General features: G+C 44.8%; 1 protein-coding gene across 1 annotated transcript in view; it reads right to left on the reverse strand.

The window, feature by feature from the left end:
- Positions 1-19,106, reverse strand: part of TNFSF12 (TNF superfamily member 12) — a 39,233-nt gene extending 20,127 nt beyond the window's left edge. Inside the window, exon 1 of the mRNA XM_075346719.1 lies at positions 18,298-19,106. Within this exon, the coding sequence (XP_075202834.1) occupies positions 18,298-18,465 (168 nt within the window). The 5' untranslated portion in view covers positions 18,466-19,106. The remainder of the gene's footprint in view (positions 1-18,297) is intronic.
- Positions 19,107-20,824: the final 1,718 nt, after the last annotated feature.

Consider the following 20,824-nt stretch of genomic DNA (forward strand, 5'->3'; position numbering starts at 1 on the left):
CACTAGAGGGAGCTCACTGCATACAGATTTATACAGTCACCACTAGAGGGAGCTCACTACATACAGATTTATACAGCCACCACTAGAGGGAGCTCACTACATACAGATTTATACAGCCACCACTAGAGAGAGCTCACTACATACAGATTTATACAGCCACCACTAGAGGGAGCTCTCTACATACAGATTTATACAGCCACCACTAGAGGGAGCTCACTACATACAGATTTATACAGACACCACTAGAGGGAGCTCACTACATACAGATTTATACAGACACCACTAGAGGGAGCTCACTACATACAGATTTATACAGCCACCACTAGAGGGAGCTCACTACATACAGATTTATACAGCCACCACTAGAGGCAGCTCACTACATACAGATTTATACAGACACCACTAGAGGGAGCTCACTACATACAGATTTATACAGACACCACTAGAGGCAGCTCACTACATACAGATTTATACAGCCACCACTAGAGGGAGCTCACTACATACAGATTTATACAGACACCACTAGAGGGAGCGTACTACATACAGATTTATACAGACACCACTAGAGGGAGCTCACTACATACAGATTTATACAGACACCACTAGAGGGAGCTCACTACATACAGATTTATACAGACACCACTAGAGGGAGCTCACTACATACAGATTTATACAGACACCACTAGAGGGAGCTCACTACATACAGATTTATACAGACACCACTAGAGGGAGCTCACTACATACAGATTTATACAGACACCACTAGAGGGAGCTCACTACATACAGATTTATACAGACACCACTAGAGGGAGCTCACTACATACAGATTTATACAGACACCACTAGAGGGAGCTCACTACATACAGATTTATACAGCCACCACTAGAGAGAGCTCACTACATACAGATTTATACAGCCACCACTAGAGGGAGCTCACTACATACAGATTTATACAGACACCACTAGAGGGAGCTCACTACATACAGATTTATACAGCCACCACTAGAGAGAGCTCACTACATACAGATTTATACAGCCACCACTAGAGGGAGCTCACTACATACAGATTTATACATCCACCACTAGAGGGAGCTCACTACATACAGATTATACAGCCACCACTAGAGGGAGCTCACTACATACAGATTTATACAGCCACCACTAGAGGGAGCTCACTACATACAGATTTATACAGCCACCACTAGGGGGAGCTCACTACATAGAGATTTATACAGACACCACTAGAGGGAGCTCACTACATATAGATTTATACAGTCACCACTAGAGGGAGCTCACTACATTCAGATTTATACAGCCACCACTAGAGGGAGCTCACTACATACAGATTTATACAGCCACCACTAGAGGGAGCTCACTACATACAGATTTATACAGCCACCACTAGAGGGAGCTCACTACATACAGATTTATACAGCCACCACTAGAGGGAGCTCACTACATACAGATTTATACAGCCACCACTAGAGGGAGCTCACTACATACAGATTTATACAGCCACCACTAGAGGGAGCTCACTACATACAGATTTATACAGCCACCACTAGAGGGAGCTCACTACATACAGATTTATACAGCCACCACTAGAGGGAGCTCACTACATACAGATTTATACAGCCACCACTAGAGGGAGATCACTACATACAGATTTATACATCCACCACTAGAGGGAGCTCACTACATACAGATTTATACAGCCACCACTAGAGGGAGCTCACTACATACAGATTTATACAGTCATCACTAGAGGAAGCTCACTACATACAGATTTATACAGCCACCACTAGAGGGACCTCACTACATACAGATTTATACAGCCACCACTAGAGGGAGCTCACTACATACAGATTTATACAGCCACCACTAGAGGGAGCTCTTTCCATACAGATTTATACATCCACCACTAGAGGGAGCTCACTACATACAGATTTATACAGCCACCACTAGAGGGAGCTCACTACATACAGATTTATACAGCCACCACTAGAGGGAGATCACTACATACAGATTTATACATCCACCACTAGAGGGAGCTCACTACATACAGATTTATACAGCCACCACTAGAGGGAGCTCACTACATACAGATTTATACAGTCATCACTAGAGGAAGCTCACTACATACAGATTTATACAGCCACCACTAGTAGGACCTCACTACATACAGATTTATACAGCCACCACTAGAGGGAGCTCACTACATACAGATTTATACAGCCACCACTAGAGGGAGCTCTTTCCATACAGATTTATACAGCCACCACTAGAGGGAGCTCACTACATACAGATTTATACAGCCACCACTAGAGGGAGCTCACTACATACAGATTATACAGCCACCACTAGAGGGAGCTCACTACATACAGATTATACAGCCTCCACTAGAGGGAGCTCACTACATACAGATTTATACAGCTACCACTAGTGGGAGCTCACTACATACAGATGTATACAGCCACCACTAGAGGGAGCTCACTACATACAGATTTATACAGTCATCACTAGAGGAAGCTCACTAAATACAGATTTATCCAGCTACCACTAGAGGGAGCTCACTACATACAGATTTATACAGCCACCACTAGAGGGAGCTCACTACATACAGATTTATACAGTCACCACTAGAGGGAGCTCACTACATACAGATTATACAGCCTCCACTAGAGGGAGCTCACTACATACAGATTTATACAGCTACCACTAGTGGGAGCTCACTACATACAGATGTATACAGCCACCACTAGAGGGAGCTCACTACATACAGATTTATACAGCCACCACTAGAGGGAGCTCACTACATACAGATTTATACAGCCACCACTAGGGGAAGCTCACTACATACAGATTTATACAGCCACCACTAGAGGGAGCTCACTACATACAGATTTATACAGTCACCACTAGAGGGAGATCACTACATACAGATTTATACAGCCACCACTAGAGGGAGCTCACTACATACAGATTTATACAGTCACCACTAGAGGGAGCTCACTACATACAGATTTATACAGCCACCACTAGAGGGAGCTCACTACATACAGATTTATACAGTCACCACTAGAGGGAGCTCACTACATACAAATTTATACATTCACCACTAGAGGGAGCTCACTACATACAGATTTATACAGTCATCACTAGAGGGAGCTCACTACATACAGATTTATACAGCCACCACTAGAGGGAGCTCACTACATACAGATTTATACAGCCACCACTAGAGGGAGCTCACTATATACAGATTTATACAGCCACCACTAGAGGGAGCTCACTACATACAGATTTATACAGCCACCACTAGAGGAGCTCACAACATACAGATTTATACAGCCACCACTAGAGGGAGCTCACTACATACAGATTTATACAGCCACCACTAGAGGGAGCTCACTACATGCAGATTTATACAGCCACCACTAGAGGGAGCTCACTACATACAGAGTTATACAGCCACCACTAGAGGGAGCTCACTACATACAGATTTATACAGCCACCACTAGAGGGAGCTCACTATATACAGATTTATACAGCCACCACTAGAGGGAGCTCACTACATACAGATTTATACAGCCACCACTAGAGGAGCTCACAACATACAGATTTATACAGCCACCACTAGAGGGAGCTCACTACATACAGATTTATACAGCCACCACTAGAGGGAGCTCACTACATACAGATTTATACAGCCATCACTAGAGGAGCTCACTACATACAGATTTATACAGCCACCACTAGAGGGAGCTCACTACATACAAATTTATACAGCCACCACTAGAGGGAGCTCAATACATACAGATTTATACAGCCACCACTAGAGGGAGCTCACTACATACAGATTTATACAGCCACCACTAGAGGGAGCTCACTACATACAGATTTATACAGCCACCACTAGAGGGAGCTCACTACATACAGATTTATACAGCCATCACTAGAGGAGCTCACTACATACAGATTTATACAGCCACCACTAGGAGGAGATCACTACATACAGATTTATACAGCCACCACTAGAGGGAGTTCACTACATACAAATTTATACAGCCACCACTGGAGGGAGCGCACTACATACAGATTTATACAGCCACCACTAGAGGGAGCTCACTACATACAGATTTATACAGCCACCACTAGAGGGAGCTCACTACATACAGATTTATACAGCCACCACTAGAAGGAGCTCACTACATACAAATTTATACAGCCACCACTAGAGGGAGCTCACTACATACAGATTTATACAGCCACCACTAGAGGGAGCTCACTACATACAGATTTATACAGCCACCACTAGAGGGAGCTCACTTCATACAGATTTATACAGCCACCACTAGAGGGAGCTCACTACATACAGATTTATACAGCCATCACTAGAGGAAGCTCACTACATACAGATTTATACAGCCACCACTAGAGGGAGCTCACTACACACAGATTTATACAGCCACCACTAGAGGGAGCTCACTACATATAGATTTATACAGCCACCATTAGAGAGAGCTCACTACATACAGATTTATACAGCCACCACTAGAGGGAGCTCACTACACACAGATTTATACAGCCACCACTAGAGGGAGCTCACTACATACAGATTTATACAGCCACCATTAGAGAGAGCTCACTACATACAGATTTATATAGACACCACTAGAGGGAGCTCACTACATACAGATTTATACAGCCACCACTAGAGGGAGCTCACTACTTACAGATTTATACAGCCACCACTAGAGGGAGCTCACTACATACAGATTTATACAGTCACCACTAGAGGGAGCTCACTACATACAGATTTATACAGCCACCACTAGAGGGATCTCACTACATACAGATTTATACAGCCACCACTAGAGGGAGCTCACTGCATACAGATTTATACATCCACCACTAGAGGGAGCTCACTACATACAAATTTATACAGCAACCACTAGGGGGAGCTTACTACATACAGATTTATACAGCCACCACTAGAGGGAGCTCACTACACACATTTATACAGCCACCACTAGAGGAAGCTCACTGCATTCAGATTATACAGCCACCACTAGAGGGAGCTCACTACATACAGATTTATACAGCCACCACTAGAGGGAGCTCACTACATACAGATTTATACAGTCATCACTAGAGGGAGCTCACTACATACAGATTTATACAGCCACCACTAGAGGGAGCTCACTACATACAGATTTATACAGCCACCACTAGAGGGAGCTCACTACATACAGATTTATACAGTCATCACTGGAGGGAGCTCACTACATACAGATTTATACAGCAACCACTAGAGGGAGCTCACTACATACAGATTTATACAGTCACCACTAGAGGGAGCTCACTACATACAGATTTATACAGCCACCACTAGAGGGAGCTCACTACATACAGATTTATACAGCCACCACTAGAGGGAGCTCACTACATACAGATTTATACAGCCACCACTAGGGGGAGATCACTACATACAGATTTATACAGCCACCACTAGAGGGAGCTCACTACATGCAGATTTATACAGTCACCATTAGGGGGAGCTCACTACATACAGATTTATACAGCCACCACTAGAGGGAGCTCACTACATACAGATTTATACAGCCACCACTAGAGGGAGCTCACTACATACAGATTTATACAGCCACCACTAGAGGGAGCTCACTACATGCAGATTTATACAGTCACCATTAGGGGGAGCTCACTACATACAGATTTGTGCAGCCACCACTAGAGGGAGATCACTGCATACAGATTTATACAGCCACCACTAGGGGGAGCTCACTACATACAGATGTATACAGTCATCACTAGAGGGAGCTCACTACATACAGATTTATACAGTCACCACTAGAGAGAGCTCACTACATACAGATTTATACAGTCACCACTAGAGGGAGCTCACTACGTACAGATTTATACAGCCACCATTAGGGGGAGCTCACTACATACAGATTTATACAGTCACCACTAGGGGGAGCTCACTACATACAGATTTATACAGCCACCACTAGAGGGAGATCACTACATACAGATTTATACAGCCACCACTAGAGGGAGCTCACTACATACAGATTTATACAGTCACCACTAGAGGGAGCTCACTACATACAGATTTATACAGCCACCACTAGAGGGAGCTCACTACATACAGATTTATACAGCCACCACTAGAGGGAGTTCACTACATACAGATTATACAGTCATCACTAGAGGGAGCTCACTACATACAGATTTATACAGCCACCACTAGAGGGAGCTCACTATATACAGATTTATACAGCCACCACTAGAGGGAGCTCACTACATACAGATTTATACAGCCACCACTAGAGGGAGCTCACTACATACAGATTTATACAGCCACCACTAGAGGGAGCTCACTACATGCAGATTTATACAGCCACCACTAGAGGGAGCTCACTACATACAGATTTATACAGCCACCACTAGAGGGAGCTCACTACATACAGATTATACAGTCATCACTAGAGGGATCTCACTACATACAGATTTATACAGCCACCACTAGAGGGAGCTCAATATATACAGATTTATACAGCCACCACTAGAGGGAGCTCACTACATACAGATTTATACAGCCACCACTAGAGGGAGCTCCCTACATACAGATTTATACAGCCACCACTAGAGGAGCTCACAACATACAGATTTATACAGCCACCACTAGAGGGAGCTCACTACATGCAGATTTATACAGCCACCACTAGAGGGAGCTCACTACATACAGAGTTATACAGCCACCACTAGAGGGAGCTCACTACATACAGATTTATACAGCCACCACTAGAGGGAGCTCACTACATACAGATTTATACAGCCATCACTAGAGGAGCTCACTACATACAGATTTATACAGCCACCACTAGAGGGAGCTCACTACATACAAATTTATACAGCCACCACTAGAGGGAGCTCAATACATACAGATTTATACAGCCACCACTAGAGGGAGCTCACTACATACAGATTTATACAGCCACCACTAGAGGGAGCTCACTACATACAGATTTATACAGCCACCACTAGAGGGAGCTCACTACATACAGATTTATACAGCCATCACTAGAGGAGCTCACTACATACAGATTTATACAGCCACCACTAGAGGGAGCTCACTACATACAGATTTATACAGCCACCACTAGAGGGAGCTCACTACATAGAAATTTATACAGCCACCACTAGGAGGAGATCACTACATACAGATTTATACAGCCACCACTAGAGGGAGCTCACTACATAGAGATTTATACAGCCACCACTAGAGAAGCTCACTACATACAAATTTATACATTCACCACTAGAGGGAGCTCACTACATACAGATTTATACAGTCATCACTAGAGGGAGCTCACTACATACAGATTTATACAGCCACCACTAGAGGGAGCTCACTACATACAGATTTATACAGCCACCACTAGAGGGAGCTCACTATATACAGATTTATACAGCCACCACTAGAGGGAGCTCACTACATACAGATTTATACAGCCACCACTAGAGGAGCTCACAACATACAGATTTATACAGCCACCACTAGAGGGAGCTCACTACATACAGATTTATACAGCCACCACTAGAGGGAGCTCACTACATGCAGATTTATACAGCCACCACTAGAGGGAGCTCACTACATACAGAGTTATACAGCCACCACTAGAGGGAGCTCACTACATACAGATTTATACAGCCACCACTAGAGGGAGCTCACTATATACAGATTTATACAGCCACCACTAGAGGGAGCTCACTACATACAGATTTATACAGCCACCACTAGAGGAGCTCACAACATACAGATTTATACAGTCACCACTAGAGGGAGCTCACTACATACAGATTTATACAGCCACCACTAGAGGGAGCTCACTACATGCAGATTTATACAGCCACCACTAGAGGGAGCTCACTACATACAGAGTTATACAGCCACCACTAGAGGGAGCTCACTACATACAGATTTATACAGCCACCACTAGAGGGAGCTCACTACATACAGATTTATACAGCCATCACTAGAGGAGCTCACTACATACAGATTTATACAGCCACCACTAGAGGGAGCTCACTACATACAAATTTATACAGCCACCACTAGAGGGAGCTCAATACATACAGATTTATACAGCCACCACTAGAGGGAGCTCACTACATACAGATTTATACAGCCACCACTAGAAGGAGCTCACTACATACAGATTTATACAGCCACCACTAGGAGGAGATCACTACATACAGATTTATACAGCCACCACTAGGAGGAGATCACTACATACAGATTTATACAGCCACCACTAGAGGGAGTTCACTACATACAAATTTATACAGCCACCACTGGAGGGAGCGCACTACATACAGATTTATACAGCCACCACTAGAGGGAGCTCACTACATACAGATTTATACAGCCACCACTAGAGGGAGCTCACTACATACAGATTTATACAGCCACCACTAGAAGGAGCTCACTACATACAAATTTATACAGCCACCACTAGAGGGAGCTCACTACATACAGATTTATACAGCCACCACTAGAGGGAGCTCACTACATACAGATTTATACAGCCACCACTAGAGGGAGCTCACTTCATACAGATTTATACAGCCACCACTAGAGGGAGCTCACTACATACAGATTTATACAGCCATCACTAGAGGAAGCTCACTACATACAGATTTATACAGCCACCACTAGAGGGAGCTCACTACATACAGATTTATACAGCCACCACTAGAGGGAGCTCACTACATACAGATTTATACAGTCACCACTAGAGGGAGCTCACTACATACAGATTTATACAGCCACCACTAGAGGGATCTCACTACATACAGATTTATACAGCCACCACTAGAGGGAGCTCACTGCATACAGATTTATACATCCACCACTAGAGGGAGCTCACTACATACAAATTTATACAGCAACCACTAGGGGGAGCTTACTACATACAGATTTATACAGCCACCACTAGAGGGAGCTCACTACACACATTTATACAGCCACCACTAGAGGAAGCTCACTGCATACAGATTATACAGCCACCACTAGAGGGAGCTCACTACATACAGATTTATACAGCCACCACTAGAGGGAGCTCACTACATACAGATTTATACAGTCATCACTAGAGGGAGCTCACTACATACAGATTTATACAGCCACCACTAGAGGGAGCTCACTACATACAGATTTATACAGCCACCACTAGAGGGAGCTCACTACATACAGATTTATACAGTCATCACTGGAGGGAGCTCACTACATACAGATTTATACAGCAACCACTAGAGGGAGCTCACTACATACAGATTTATACAGTCACCACTAGAGGGAGCTCACTACATACAGATTTATACAGCCACCACTAGAGGGAGCTCACTACATACAGATTTATACAGCCACCACTAGAGGGAGCTCACTACATACAGATTTATACAGCAACCACTAGGGGGAGATCACTACATACAGATTTATACAGCCACCACTAGAGGGAGCTCACTACATGCAGATTTATACAGTCACCATTAGGGGGAGCTCACTACATACAGATTTATACAGCCACCACTAGAGGGAGCTCACTACATACAGATTTATACAGCCACCACTAGAGGGAGCTCACTACATACAGATTTATACAGCCACCACTAGAGGGAGCTCACTACATGCAGATTTATACAGTCACCATTAGGGGGAGCTCACTACATACAGATTTGTGCAGCCACCACTAGAGGGAGATCACTGCATACAGATTTATACAGCCACCACTAGGGGGAGCTCACTACATACAGATGTATACAGTCATCACTAGAGGGAGCTCACTACATACAGATTTATACAGTCACCACTAGAGAGAGCTCACTACATACAGATTTATACAGTCACCACTAGAGGGAGCTCACTACGTACAGATTTATACAGCCACCATTAGGGGGAGCTCACTACATACAGATTTATACAGTCACCACTAGGGGGAGCTCACTACATACAGATTTATACAGCCACCACTAGAGGGAGATCACTACATACAGATTTATACAGCCACCACTAGAGGGAGCTCACTACATACAGATTTATACAGTCACCACTAGAGGGAGCTCACTACATACAGATTTATACAGCCACCACTAGAGGGAGCTCACTACATACAGATTTATACAGCCACCACTAGAGGGAGTTCACTACATACAGATTATACAGTCATCACTAGAGGGAGCTCACTACATACAGATTTATACAGCCACCACTAGAGGGAGCTCACTATATACAGATTTATACAGCCACCACTAGAGGGAGCTCACTACATACAGATTTATACAGCCACCACTAGAGGGAGCTCACTACATACAGATTTATACAGCCACCACTAGAGGGAGCTCACTACATGCAGATTTATACAGCCACCACTAGAGGGAGCTCACTACATACAGATTTATACAGCCACCACTAGAGGGAGCTCACTACATACAGATTATACAGTCATCACTAGAGGGATCTCACTACATACAGATTTATACAGCCACCACTAGAGGGAGCTCACTATATACAGATTTATACAGCCACCACTAGAGGGAGCTCACTACATACAGATTTATACAGCCACCACTAGAGGAGCTCACAACATACAGATTTATACAGCCACCACTAGAGGGAGCTCACTACATACAGATTTATACAGCCACCACTAGAGGGAGCTCACTACATGCAGATTTATACAGCCACCACTAGAGGGAGCTCACTACATACAGAGTTATACAGCCACCACTAGAGGGAGCTCACTACATACAGATTTATACAGCCACCACTAGAGGGAGCTCACTACATACAGATTTATACAGCCATCACTAGAGGAGCTCACTACATACAGATTTATACAGCCACCACTAGAGGGAGCTCACTACATACAAATTTATACAGCCACCACTAGAGGGAGCTCAATACATACAGATTTATACAGCCACCACTAGAGGGAGCTCACTACATACAGATTTATACAGCCACCACTAGAGGGAGCTCACTACATACAGATTTATACAGCCACCACTAGAGGGAGCTCACTACATACAGATTTATACAGCCATCACTAGAGGAGCTCACTACATACAGATTTATACAGCCACCACTAGAGGGAGCTCACTACATACAGATTTATACAGCCACCACTAGAGGGAGCTCACTACATAGAAATTTATACAGCCACCACTAGGAGGAGATCACTACATACAGATTTATACAGCCACCACTAGAGGGAGCTCACTACATACAGATTATACAGCCACCACTAGAGGGAGCTCACTACATACAGATTTATACAGCCACCACTAGAGGGAGCTCACTACATACAGATTTATACAGCCACCACTAGAGGGAGCTCACAACATACAGATTTATACAGCCACTACTAGAGGGAGCTCACTACATACAGATTTATACAGCCATCACTAGCGGAGCTCACTACATACAGATTTATACAGCCACCACTAGAGGGAGCTCACTACATACAGATTTATACAGCCACCACTAGAGGGAGCTCACTACATACAGATTTATACAGCCATCACTAGAGGAGCTCACTACATACAGATTTATACAGCCACCACTAGAGGGAGCTCACTACATACAGATTATACAGTCATCACTAGAGGGAGCTCACTACATACAGATTTATACAGACACCACTAGAGGGAGCTCACGATATACAGATTTATACAGCCACCACTAGAGGGAGCTCACTACATACAGATTTATACAGCCACCACTAGAGGAGCTCACTACATACAGATTTATACAGCCACCACAAGAGGGAGCTCACTACATACAGATTTATACAGCCACCACTAGAGGGAGCTCACTACATGCAGATTTATACAGCCACCACTAGAGGGAGCTCACTACATACAGAGTTATACAGCCACCACTAGAGGGAGCTCACTACATACAGATTTATACAGCCACCACTAGAGGGAGCTCACTACATACAGATTTATACAGCCATCACTAGAGGAGCTCACTACATACAGATTTATACAGCCACCACTAGAGGGAGCTCACTACATACAGATTTATACAGCCACCACTAGAGGGAGCTCACTACATTCAGATTTATACAGCCATCACTAGAGGAGCTCACTACATACAGATTTATACAGCCACCACTAGAGGGAGCTCACTACATACAGATTTATACAGCCACCACTAGAGAGAGCTCACTACATACAGATTTATACAGTCATCACTAGAGGGAGCTCACTACATACAGATTTATACAGCCACCACTAGAGGGAAGCTCACTACATACAGATTTATACAGCCACCACTAGAGGGAGCTCACTACATACAGATTTATACATCCACCACTAGAGGGAGCTCACTACATACAGATTTATACAGCCACCACTAGAGGGAGCTCACTACATACAGATTTATACAGCCACCACTAGAGGAGCTCACTACATACAGATTTATACAGCCGCCACTAGAGGGAGCTCACTACATACAGATTTATACAGTCACCACTAGAGGGAGCTCACTACATAGAGATTTATACAGCCACCACTAGGAGGAGATCACTACATACAGATTTATACAGCCACCACTAGAGGGAGCTCACTACATAGAGATTTATACAGCCACCACTACGAGGAGATCACTACATACAGATTTATACAGTCACCACTAGGAGGAGCTCACTGCATACAGATTTATACAGCCACCACTAGGAGGAGCTCACTACATACAGATTTATACAGCCACCACTAGAGGTAGCTCACTACATAGAGATTTATACAGCCACCACTACGAGGAGATCACTACATACAGATTTATACAGCCACCACTAGAGGGAGCTCACTACATAGAGATTTATACAGCCACCACTAGAGGAGCTCACTGCATACAGATTTATACAGCCACCACTAGAGGGAGCTCACTACATACAGATTTACACAGTCACCACTAGAGGGAGCTCACATACATATTTATACAGCCACCACTAGAGGGAGCTCACTACATACAGATTTATACAGCCACCACTAGAGGGAGCTCACTACATACAGATTTACACAGTCACCACTAGAGGGAGCTCACATACATATTTATACAGCCACCACTAGAGGGAGCTCACTACATACAGATTTATACAGTCACCACTAGAGGGAGCTCACTACATACAGATTTATACAGTCACCACTAGAGAGAGCTCACTACATACAGATTTACACAGTCATTACTAGAGGGAGCTCACTACATAGAGATTTATACAGCCACCACTAGAGGGAGTTCACTACATACAGATTTATACAGCCACCATTAGGAGGAGCTCACTACATACAGATTATACAGCCACCACTAGAGAGAGCTCACTACATACAGATTTATACAGCCACCACTAGAGGGAGCTCACTACATACAGATTATACAGCCACCACTAGAGAGAGCTCACTACATACAGATTTATACATCCACCACTAGAGGGAGCTCACTACATACAGATTATGCAACCACCACTAGAGGAAGCTCACTACATACAGATTATGCAGCCACCACTAGAGGGAGCTCACTACATACAGATTATACAGCCACCACTAGAGAGAGCTCACTACATACAGATTTATACATCCACCACTAGAGGGAGCTCACTACATACAGATTATACAGCCACCACTAGAGGAAGCTCACTACATACAGATTTATACAGCCACCACTAGAGGGAGCTCACTACATACAGATTATACAGCCACCACTAGAGAGAGCTCACTACATACAGATTTATACATCCACCACTAGAGGGAGCTCACTACATACAGATTATGCAACCACCACTAGAGGAAGCTCACTACATACAGATTATGCAGCCACCACTAGAGGGAGCTCACTACATACAGATTTATACAGTCACCACTAGAGAGAGCTCACTACATACAGATTTATACAGTCACCACTAGAGGGAGCTCACTACATACAGATTTATACAGCCACCACTAGGAGGAGCTCACTACATACAGATTTATACAGTCACCACTAGGGGGAGCTCACTACATACAGATTTATACAGCCACCACTAGAGGGAGCTCTCTACATACAGATTTATACACCCACCACTAGAGGGAGCTCACTACATACAGATTTATACAGCCACCACTAGAGGGAGCTCACTACATACAGATTTATACAGTGACCACTAAGGGGAGCTCTGTACATACAGATTTATACAGCCACCACTAGAGGGAGCTCACTACATACAGATTATACAGCCACCACTAGAGAGAGCTCACTACATACAGATTTATACAGCCACCACTAGAGGGAGCTCACTACATACAGATTTATACAGCCACTACTAGAGGGAGCTTACTACATACAGATATATACAGCCACCACTAGAGGGAGCTCACTACATACAGATTTATACAGACACCACTAGAGGGAGCTCACTACATACAGATTTATACAGCCGCCACTAGAGGGAGCTCACTACATACAGATTTATACAGCCACCACTAGAGGGAGCTCACTACATACAGATTATACAGCCACCACTAGAGAGAGCTCACTACATACAGATTTATACATCCACCACTAGAGGGAGCTCACTACATACAGATTATGCAACCACCACTAGAGGAAGCTCACTACATACAGATTATGCAGCCACCACTAGAGGGAGCTCACTACATACAGATTATACAGCCACCACTAGAGAGAGCTCACTACATACAGATTTATACATCCACCACTAGAGGGAGCTCACTACATACAGATTATACAGCCACCACTAGAGGAAGCTCACTACATACAGATTTATACAGCCACCACTAGAGGGAGCTCACTACATACAGATTATACAGCCACCACTAGAGAGAGCTCACTACATACAGATTTATACATCCACCACTAGAGGGAGCTCACTACATACAGATTATGCAACCACCACTAGAGGAAGCTCACTACATACAGATTATGCAGCCACCACTAGAGGGAGCTCACTACATACAGATTTATACAGTCACCACTAGAGAGAGCTCACTACATACAGATTTATACAGTCACCACTAGAGGGAGCTCACTACATACAGATTTATACAGCCATCACTAGAGGGAGCTCACTACATACAGATTTATACAGCCACCACTAGAGGGAGCTCACTACATACAGATTTATACAGCCACCACTAGAAGGAGCTCACTACATACAGATTATGCAACCACCACTAGAGGAAGCTCACTACATACAGATTATGCAGCCACCACTAGAGGGAGCTCACTACATACAGATTATGCAACCACCACTAGAGGAAGCTCACTACATACAGATTATGCAGCCACCACTAGAGGGAGCTCACTACATACAGATTATGCAGCCACCACTAGAGGGAGCTCACTACATACAGATTTATACAGTCACCACTAGAGAGAGCTCACTACATACAGATTTATACAGTCACCACTAGAGGGAGCTCACTACATACAGATTTATACAGCCACCACTAGGAGGAGCTCACTACATACAGATTTATACAGTCACCACTAGGGGGAGCTCACTACATACAGATTTATACAGCCACCACTAGAGGGAGCTCTCTACATACAGATTTATACACCCACCACTAGAGGGAGCTCACTACATACAGATTTATACAGCCACCACTAGAGGGAGCTCACTACATACAGATTTATACAGTGACCACTAAGGGGAGCTCTCTACATACAGATTTATACAGCCACCACTAGAGGGAGCTCACTACATACAGATTATACAGCCACCACTAGAGAGAGCTCACTACATACAGATTTATACAGCCACCACTAGAGGGAGCTCACTACATACAGATTTATACAGCCACTACTAGAGGGAGCTTACTACATACAGATATATACAGCCACCACTAGAGGGAGCTCACTACATACAGATTTATACAGACACCACTAGAGGGAGCTCACTACATACAGATTTATACAGCCGCCACTAGAGGGAGCTCACTACATACAGATTTATACAGCCACCACTAGAGGGAGCTCACTACATACAGATTTATCCACCTCCTGAAGTACAATACTAGCAGTATATATCCGCACAGTGCGGGAGGCAGCACATGACACGTGACCGCGCTTGCTGGTGTGAACGTGACCCGGCTGGTTTCTGGATGATGTGTTTATGTTCCGAGGTTACACATAATCTCTGTGCTGTGCCTGTGTGTAGATGTCAGCACGCCGCTGCCTGTCACTTTAATATTATTACAGCCCTGTGCGGAGTTATTTTTATATAATGGCCGACAGCTGAGGAAGGAAATCAGAGAAATGATGCATAATACACTGACACCCGGCTGACAGTCACCATAGAGCAGAGTGTGATGTCTGCTGAGCTGTGTATCTAATCCTCTCCTGTGTGATACTGTCTGCTGAGCTTTGTATCTAATCCTATCCTGTGTGATACTGTCTGCTGAGCCGTGTATCTAATCCTCTCCTGTGTGATACTGTCTGCTGAGCTGTGTATCTAATCCTCTCCTGTGTGATACTGTCTGCTGAGCTTTGTATCTAATCCTATCCTGTGTGATACTGTCTGCTGAGCTGTGTATCTAATCCTCTCCTGTGTGATACTGTCTGCTGAGCTGTGTATCTAATCCTGTCCTGTGATACTGTCTGCTGAGCTGTGTATCTAATCCTCTCCTGTGTGATACTGTCTGCTGAGCTGTGTATCTAATCCAATCCTGTGTGATAATGTCTGCTGAACTGTGTATCTAATCCAATCCTGTGTGATACTGTCTGCTGAGCTGTGTATCTAATCCTCTCCTGTGTGATACTGTCTGCTGAGCTGTGTATCTAATCCAATCCTGTGTGATACTGTCTGCTGAGCCGTGTATCTAATCCTATCCTGTGTGATACTGTCTGCTGAGCTGTGTATATAATCCTATCCTGTGTGATACTGTCTGCTGAGCTGTGTACCTAATCCTCTCCTGTGTGATACTGTCTGCTGAGCTGTGTATCTAATCCTATCCTGTGTGATACTGTCTGCTGAGCTGTGTATCTAATCCAATCCTGTGTGATACTGTCTGCTGAGCTGTGTATCTAAACCTCTCCTGTGTGATACTGTCTGCTTAGCTGTGTATCTAATCCTATCCTGTGTAATACTGTCTGCTGAGCTGTGTATCTAATCCAATCCTGTGTGATACTGTCTGCTGAGCTGTGTATCTAATCCTATCCTGTGTGATACTGTCTGCTGAGCTATGTATCTAATCCTCTCCTGTGTGATACTGTCTGCTGAGCATCTAATCCTGTCCTGTGTGATACTGTCTGCTGAGCTGTGTATCTAATCCTCTCCTGTGTGATACTGTCTGCTGAGCTGTGTATCTAATCCTATCCTGTGTGATACTGTCTGCTGAGCTGTATCTCATCCTATCCTGTGTGATACACTCTCAGTGGGAGGATACGTGTCGGTTACCTGAGCCATGTGGTTGGGCTCCTCGGGGGCAGGTACAGATGAGTGGATCCTGCACACTGACTTGTCAGGTACCTGCGCTATGTGTTTGAGCTCCTCGGGGGCAGGTACAGATGAGCGGATCCTGCACACTGACTTGTCAGGTACCTGAGCTATGTGGTTGAGCTCCTCGGGGGCAGGTACAGATGAGCGGATCCTGCACACTGACTTGTCAGGTACCTGAGCTATTTGGTTGAGCTCCTCGGGGGCAGGTACAGATGAGTGGATCCTGCACACTGACTTGTCAGGTACCTGCGCTATGTGTTTGAGCTCCTCGGGGGCAGGTACAGATGAGCGGATCCTGCACATTGACTTGTCAGGTACCTGAGCTATGTGGTTGAGCTCCTCAGCAGCAGGTACAGATGAGTGGATCCTGCACACTGACCTGTCAGGTACCTGCGCTATGTGGTTGAGCTCCTCGGGGGTGGGGACAGATAAACGGATAATGCAGACTGACTTGTCAGGTACCTGAGCCGTGTGGTTGGGCTCCTCGGGGGCGGGGACAGATGAGCAGATCATGCACACTGACCTGTCAGGTATCTGAGCCATGTGGTTGGGCTCCTCGGGGGCGAGGACAGATGAGTGGACGCCGCACACTGACTTGTCAGGTACCTGAGCCATGTGGTTGGGCTCCTCGGGGGTGGGGACAGATGAGCAGATCATGCACACTGACCTGTCAGGTCTCTGAGCCGTGTGGTTGGGCTCCTCGGGGGCGGGGACAGATAAGCGGATACTGCACACTGACCTGTCAGGTGGTGGATCTTGGCCTTACCCGCTGTTGCTGCGCCCGTCCTTGGCACAGGTTCTGTCCCCAGGTGGTGGTGGTCAGGATCAGGTTCAGAGACGCCAGGACCAGAGAGGTGCCCCCTAGTGCCAGTGCTAGGAGCAGCAGTGGAAGCAGCGCTCCACCGCCGGCCCCTTTCTTGTTCCAGCGAGACATCGGTGTCGTCACTCGTCCTACCTCATCCTATGGTCGCACCGCCCGCACCCCTCCTGCACCAATATATTCCACTGTATGCCCTAGAAGACCCCGGATGACGCCTCCTCTACATCCCTCCAACGCGGGACAAAAATTCTAATGGAATATGAAAAAAGGACATTTCCAAAAAAGTTGGAACCATTCCGACCAATCTAATCTTACGAGAGATCATCCATCGCCCTCTCGTGTGATGGAGTCGAGGGGGGGGGGGGGGGGCACTGCTAAAAGTAGAAAGTCCAAAAATACAAAAATTGGAGAATTTTTCAAAAATGTTCATCTAAGTATGAGATGTTGAGTGGACCACAGAGCAGCCATATTGTCTCGTCCCGCTTGCTCCGCCACCGATGTGGACAATGAAGGGTTCTGGGGATATTCGGGCCCCCCGTCCACTAGGGCCAAGGAGAAGAGTCCACTGTATGGGAAGGAATGATGGTGGTCAGGATCCCCCTGATTCTAGAGGGGACAGACAACTCCAGGAGGACCAGGCCGGAGTTCTGGAGGAGAAGGAAGAATGAGTGGCCGCTCGGAGGAGTTGTACTCGGCAGATCGCACTGAGCTCTCGTGTTTTTCTTGTCTCTGGATGAGCTCCAGAAAAAGGAGAAAAAAAATAAAGAATGACAGGAAATAGAAGGAGAGGAGGGAAGGAGGAGCGAGAGGGGGTGAATGCGAGAGCCTGGGCCAGATTGCATAAAGCCCTGACAGGAGGAGGGGGGGAGGAACGAGAGGAGAGAAGGAAGGGAAGACCACCAAGAAGACGGACGAAGACGAAGACTCAAGAGCCAAGAGACATGACACGCTCAATGGTGGTAGTAGTAAAAAATAATGTGCAAACGCGTGAAAGTGAGGACCCCGAGACACTCGACCCAAGACCTCTCCTCATATCTAACGGGAAGGTCAGAGGATAAGGTGGAGGACCCAAGAGAGAACTGCGGCAGATCCCGCAGCAATGGAGATCTATGGGTGTAAGAGGAGGAAAGGATACTGTGCAGTGTATATATACAGAATAAAGGGTACTGTGCAGTGTATATACAGAATAGAAGGGTACTGTGCAGTGTATATATACAGAATAGAAGGGTACTGTGCAGTGTATATACAGAATAGAAGGGTACTGTGCAGTGTATATATACAGAATAGAAGGCTACTCTGCAGTGTATATATACAGAGTAGAAGGGTACTGTGCAGTGTATATATACAGAATAGAAGGGTACTGTGCAGTGTATATATACAGAATAGAAGGGTACTGTGCAGTGTATATACAGAATAGAAGGGTACTGTGCAGTGTATATATACAGAATAGAAGGCTACTCTGCAGTGTATATATACAGAATAGAAGGGTACTGTGCAGTGTATATATACAGAATAGAAGGGTACTGTGCAGTGTATATATACAGAATAGAAGGGTACTGTGCAGTGTATATATACAGAATAGAAGGGTACTGTGCAGTGTATATATACAGAATAAAGGGTACTGTGCAGTGTATATATACAGAATAAAGGGTACTGTGCAGTGTATATATACAGAATAGAAGGGTACTCTGCAGTGTATATATACAGAATAATACAGATACTGAGGATTACACCCAGTATACAGGACAGGAGAAGTGGTACTGTGCAGTGTATATATACAGAATAATACAGATACTGAGGATTACACCCAGTATACAGGACAGGAGAAGTGGTACTATGCAGTGTATATATACAGAATAATACAGATACTGAGGATTCCACCCAGTATACAGGACAGGAGAAGTGGTACTGTGCAGTGTATATATACAAAATAATACAGATACTGAGGATTACACCCAGTATACAGGACAGGAGAAGTGGTACTGTGCAGTGTATATATACAGAATAATGCAGATACTGAGGATTACACCCAATATACAGGACAGGAGAAGTGGTACTGTGCAGTGTATATACAGAATAATACAGATACTGAGGATTACACCCAGTATACAGGACAGGAGAAGTGGTACTGTGCAGTGTATATATACAAAATAATACAGATACTGAGGATTACACCCAGTATACAGGACAGGAGAAGTGGTACTGTGCAGTGTATATATACAGAATAATGCAGATACTGAGGATTACACCCAATATACAGGACAGGAGAAGTGGTACTGTGCAGTGTATATACAGAATAATACAGATACTGAGGATTACACCCAGTATACAGGACAGGAGAAGTGGTACTGTGCAGTGTATATACAGAATAATACAGATACTGAGGATTACACCCAGTATACAGGACAGGAGAAGTGGTACTGTGCAGTGTATATATACAGAATAATACAGATACTGAGGATTACACCCAGTA

Source organism: Anomaloglossus baeobatrachus, chromosome 4 (assembly GCF_048569485.1).
Source record: "Anomaloglossus baeobatrachus isolate aAnoBae1 chromosome 4, aAnoBae1.hap1, whole genome shotgun sequence".
Classification (NCBI taxonomy): domain Eukaryota; kingdom Metazoa; phylum Chordata; class Amphibia; order Anura; family Aromobatidae; genus Anomaloglossus; species Anomaloglossus baeobatrachus.